Source organism: Microtus ochrogaster, chromosome 4, assembly GCF_000317375.1.
Source record: "Microtus ochrogaster isolate Prairie Vole_2 chromosome 4, MicOch1.0, whole genome shotgun sequence".
Lineage (NCBI taxonomy): Eukaryota > Metazoa > Chordata > Mammalia > Rodentia > Cricetidae > Microtus > Microtus ochrogaster.
The window spans coordinates 17,400,273-17,406,272 of NC_022011.1; the positions used below are offsets into that span (position 1 = coordinate 17,400,273).

At 45.5% G+C, this 6,000-nt stretch overlaps 1 protein-coding gene across 1 annotated transcript in view; it reads right to left on the reverse strand.

Moving 5' to 3' along the window:
- Hydin (HYDIN, axonemal central pair apparatus protein) overlaps nt 1-6,000 on the reverse strand; it is a 332,133-nt gene that overhangs the window by 79,515 nt on the left and 246,618 nt on the right. The window contains exons 44-45 of the mRNA XM_005345678.3: nt 4,574-4,715; nt 1,652-1,817 (exon numbers count right to left, since the gene is read on the reverse strand). Of these exons, the coding sequence (XP_005345735.1) occupies nt 1,652-1,817; nt 4,574-4,715 (308 nt within the window). The remainder of the gene's footprint in view (nt 1-1,651; nt 1,818-4,573; nt 4,716-6,000) is intronic.

Consider the following 6,000-nt stretch of genomic DNA (forward strand, 5'->3'; position numbering starts at 1 on the left):
GGGGGGCTTTCAGTTGTGTTTTAAAACGGGGTGGTTCTCAAGCATGTCAGTCCTTCCCGTCCTCTGGCATCCCGATACTGATATTTCTTTCCACTTTCAGAGGATGGATCTGGTATCAGCTGGTTTTCCCCTGAGCTAGCATTTTCAGACCGGATGACTACATTAGACCAAGAAGGGTCTCAAAAAGCTCAAGAAGTCTTCCCAAGGAATATGACCAAATGTGTTTTGTGCTAAGCTCAGGCGATACACACACAACTTGTCTCTAAATAGATGGCTGATCTATGGTCCTTCCTGCTCGGTGTGAAGTCATCAAATCACATTTGAAGCTACTTGCCCTCTATTCTGTGCCAGGGACATAGGAGGGGCAGGACGCATGTCACAGCCACTTATATATGTACACACACACACACACACACACACACACACACACACACACACACACACTCTTTCATTTAAAAGTCCCAACAGATTCCAGCAAAAGACTATGATGAAGTCATTGGACAGACTTCTAGGCTGTCTGGGCTCCGAACAGTCTTTTTTCTGATGGTGTGTGAAATGCTATCTTTAAGAAGTTAGTTTGGGGGATGGCGAGATGGCTCAGTGTGCCAAGACATCTGCTGCTAAGCCTGTTGACCTGAGTTTGACCCCTGTGCCCCACAAAATGGAAGAAGAGAACGAATTTCTATACATTGTCCTCTGACCTTCCATTTGTGTGCTATAGCACACACACACACACACACACACACACACACGTACACAAATAAATATAAATGTAATTAAACATAAAAATTGGGATGTTAAATTGGCATAGATTATTTTGAATTTTTTTCCAATAAAACATGGAAGTGGTGGTTGGTGAGGAACCAGAGGCACCCAAGGCAGACTATTACATTGCTCTTGGTTTCCCATCACAAATAGAGGGTAAGACCCTATGGCAGAGACATCACATACTTTAGCTGCAGGGCATAGAGAAATCAAACCTGAGTTGATCAGGAAATTATCTCCTTACTGGTTGGCTTTTACTGTGTCATAAGGTGCTGCCAGGGGAGAAAAGACATCAGTGATCTTAACCAGCATTGGACTGCATGCTGCAAATGACCTGCTAGGCAAGATGTGCCCATTGGCGCAATAGTGGCAGAGTGTTTATGGGAGTAACCAAATGTTCTCTTGATTGGATCTGAGGCCTGCTCCACCGCAGGGAATTTATACCTGGTACTGTAAACATGCTCAAAACTATGGCTGCCATAATCATAGGCACTGGGGAGAGCCTATCGATGCCCCCGGAGGCAAGTCTTTAATACTAACTATTTAGCACCAGCCACAATCCTGTAGCAGGAAAGAGCAAAGACTATGATAATACATTACTGGGTAGGTTTCTGGGACTCTGGCTTCATCTGTGAACCATAGGTGGGGACCACTGTCCTGAATGCATGGGATGTTAAAACGCATGACCAGATGAAACACAAACCCAGCACCTACATAAAGCAGTTAATAGCACTGGGCTTGGTCCTTCTACCTATTGCCCTACCATAGTATCCATGTAAACACAACATAGATAGTTGAGCTTCTGGATGGTAGAGACACTGGTCTGGTTTGTGGTTACAGTGGTGGCTCCTTTGCTTCTCAGTAAGCAGGAAGTTAGGGCCGCTACCTGTTTGTTTGGGGGGACTTGTGACTTCTTGAGGGGTGGCTCCTCCTTCGCAGGGCCCAGCTTAGGCTTTTTGATCCTTCGCTTCAGCTCGTCCTCTTCCTTCTGCCGCTCCAGCTCCTGCTGCAGCTTCTTCTCCTGCATCTCCCTGGCCAGCCTTTCCAGCTCCCTGCGTCGAGCCACACACAGAAAAGAGAGTTTAGGGCCTCCCATTTCACCTGCCCAGGTGGGACCAGCAGGAGTAGCGACCCTGGGCAAAGCTTTCTTGGAAGGAAGGAGAGAGGGAAGGAAAAGAGTGAGGGGAGAAGAGAGGGAAGGAAGGAAGCAAGGAAGGAAGGAAGAAAGGAAGGGAAGAGAGGGGCCACAACTATCTTTAAGAGGTCATTCAGCAAATCTCTGATGAGCTGAATGCAATTAGAATTTTTTAATTTATCTGTATTTCTGTTCCCGTCTCTTTTCGTGGGAAAGAGAAGGCTGAAAGTAAGCCTGCTCTCTGAGAAAGAACATTCAAGGACAGCGGTGGCATCAGTGCAGGTGCTCTCTGCTCCCCGACACTCTCACATCTGTGTTCAGACATGAAGGAGTGTGTGCTTTGAATATCAGTCCCAGTCCAGCTGGCTAAGAGCCAGGATGCTGGCTCCGGAAGGCCAATCCTCTCTTCCTGGTTTTCTTTCCCTTTGTTCTGTGTCTTCAGCCATGTCTGTCCCTGTGGCTAACAGCAGAGGTATCAAAGCGGGCCCCACATGGGAAGAAGCGAAGAGATGGCACTTCTGGAAATATCTAACCCATAGCTTTGTAACCTGGGGACCACAACACTGGATGGGATTATGTAACTGAATTCAGCGGCTGGGAACAATCTGGCAATAGTAAAAAGTTTCCGGATGTGCAAGAGCCAAAAATTAATTAAAAATCAAATACCATGTAGACCAGGCTGGCTTGGAACTCACAGAGATCCACCTGCCTCGGCTTCCAGAGTGCTGGGATTACAGGTGTGTGCCGTCATGCTCCGTGTAGCCTTGGCTCTCAACATACCCACTATGCTATGCACGCCATCACACCATGCATGCAGAATCAAAGAAGCTGCTTGGCTCAGATTCGAGACTGCTGCATGTCATGAATTGCAGGTTTTTTTTTTTTTTTTACTGTACAAAGTTTTCTGCTTTTATATAAACAGAATAGCTTAATTGTGGAAAAAAAAGACTTAGAATATTTTTCTACCATTTTTTTTTATCATGGAAGTATCAGATTAGCATGTCACTGTATTAGAATGCTTGGTTGATTTTAAACACTGCTGTATGAGGTTCTAATTTGAGATTCATTTTAAAAGAATCCTGAAATGAATTTTGGCTTGAGATTAAGGCAGAACTTCCAGAAAATTTTGGAAAACAAACAGACTTCTGATATTTTGTACTACACATATTTATATGAAAGTGTTCCGAACAGTTATTACTACAAATTTAAAATAAGCAGTCAATTCTGAAAAATGCTGAAGATACTCTTTGTTCTCCAGTATCAAAATTTTAATTCCCTCCATAAAAATAAACAAATAACTGGTTGTGGTGGCATACACTTCTAATCCTAGCACTTGGGAGGCATAGGCAAGAAGATCTCCGTGAGTTTTGAGTTTGAGACCAGCCTAGTCTACACAGTGAGACCCTGTCTCAAAAGAAAAAGTACATATATCTCATTACTATGCAAATTTACTTCTGTATTTAATAATTAGTAAAATTATATGTATACCAATGAATTGTTAAAACAAGATAAATTTTATTCTGATTTATTCTGATACCAGAGAATGTTTGGGTTGAACATTAATTTGTCTATATTCTCTGAGGTCATGCACAAGCATTTCTTTTTTTTTTTTTTAAATATTTATTTATTTATTATGTATACAATATTCTGTCTGTGTGTATGCCTGCAGGCCAGAAGAGGGCACCAGACCTCATTACAGATGGTTGTGAGCCACCATGTGGTTGCTGGGAATTGAACTCAGGACCTTTGGAAGAGCAGGTAATGCTCTTAACCGCTGAGCCATCTCTCCAGCCCCTTTTTTTTTTTTTTTTTATTTTTTCGAGACAGGGTTTCTCTGTGGCTTTGGAGCCTGTCCTGGAACTAGCTCTTGTAGACCAGGCTGGTCTCGAACTCACAGAGATCCGCCTGCCTCTGCCTCCCGAGTGCTGGGATTAAAGGCGTGCGCCACCACCGCCCGGCAGCACAAGCATTTCTTAGGCAAGGACACAAGAGCACACAAGCTCAGGAAGCCCTGATTTACCTATCTCTTCATCTCCACAAAATAGTTGCTCCTGGTTGCTGTGACTTGCTGCTCACTGAGGCTACATCTGCATCCTTCATGGTGTGTGTGTGTGTGTGTGTGTGTGCGCGCGCGCGCGCGCGCGTGCGCGTGCATGCATGTGCATCCTACAAACAGCTGCTGATGAGCTCTGGGGCTCAAATGTGCTCTATGAAGCAAATGCACTGCAGCCTTGATGATAAAGAAACACTTCCCAGGTACCAAAGCTAAGCTTGTTATGCATCTTGATGAATAGACAGTTCTTCTATATAGGGGAAAGGATGAAGGTATGCTGTGGGTGGGGAGCAGGAGACGTACAATCTCTTTCAGAGTCAGTGAGAGGAAAAAATGGGTGTATATCATAGCTGAGTACCATAGCTCTGCATCTTCTAATGTTAGAAACCCCAGACCATATTGCCCATGACCATGATGTCTGAAGACAGGAAGGCTGTTTGTGAGATGGGTAGCCTGAGCTTGCAGGCCCAGCTTTCTGGAGTGCTACATGGCATGGGGAGGAATCTAGTTCCTGCACAGTCCCTAGAGAGGGACACTGAGGGGCTGTGCTTATTGACTCGAGCTGCCCAGACTGAGGGTCATACAGAGGCAGCTAGATGTGGCCAGCCATTGGTTCCCACCTCTTCTTTCTCTCCCGGAGAGTCTGCCGAACCTCACGGTCAAATGCGATTTTCTCTTCTGGTGTTAGGGCATCATATTCTTCCTCATCTAGGGTTTGGAGACGCTCCTTCTCCCTCGCAATAGCTTCCTTGCGTTTGTGCTCTGTGGAGTGAGGGGGTAGAGGGAGGTCAAGGTCTTAGCAGCTTTGCCCACACAGTGACAGTCGGAGGTGGCAGGAGGGTAGATGGCCACACAGTGACAGCAGGAGGGTAGATGGCATTCCAGTCCCTGCTGGGTTTCCTTTATCTCTATAGTGCCAAGTTTGGATTCCATCTATGGTTGGCTGAGTAGTGGTCCCCAAGGACGCTTACGTCTTAATCCTTAATCTTGTGAATGTGGGGTTTTCCACGACAGAGGGACCTCTGCAGACATGACTGAATTAGCCAGAGTCCCATTCAAAAGATTCTTTATAGGAGGGAGACAGGAGTGTCAGAGACAGGGTTAGCCGCAGAAGCGAGAGTGTGATGGGAGATTATCAAGAAAACAATAATAATTATTAATAATAAGCCCTTTTTAGGTTGATCATCATAGAAAAGTGTTCTAGATAACAGGAAGCAGGAGGCCGGAACACTTCAAAGGAGCCTGCTCATGGTTCCCAGGAGAATGTGAGGACGCAGACTGACTTCTGTCCATGAACAAAGTACTTTAAATATTCCCTTTCTTTAAAACAAAGAGCTGTGCAGACAGTGCCCTGAGACGAAAGCCCAAGTGAAGCACGGTTGAGTATCCAGAACCGATGCTTCTCCGAGGCAGCACTCTACCTCCTGGGGACAGTAGTCCCCAAGCCCTCCCCCCATGGGCCACACTTTGCTGACTTGCTTCTGGCTAAACTAATAATAATTCAAGTGATATTATTTTTATATTTTTGTATAAATTTTCTTCTTAAAATTGCATTTATTTACTCTCTCTCTCTCTCTTTCTCTCTCTCTGTGTGGGGCGCACGTGCATGTGCATGCACACACATGCACACATGTGTGCCACGGTCCACATACAGATTTCAGAGGACAACTTGTGGGAGCTGGTGCTCCCCTTCTGCCATGTGGGTCCCAGGGATTGAACTCAGGTTGTCAAGCTTGGTAGCAAGCACCTTTGCCCGCAGAACCATCTTTCTGGCCCTTGTTATCTAGTTTCCAATCAATTTTTTAATTGCTATTTTTCTCACGCCATTGAGGTAGTGAGAGAAGTGGCTCACCCTGAGTGTACTGTACTTGTAGTTTGGCTGTGCAGCCCAGGCTGGCCGTGAGTTTACAATCCTGCAGCCCAGGATGGCCGTGAGTTTACATCCTACAGTCCAGGCTGGCCGAAAGTTTATAATCCTGCAGCTCAGGCTGGCCGAAAGTTTATAATCCTGCAGCTCAGGCTGGCCGAAAGTTTATAATCCTGCAGC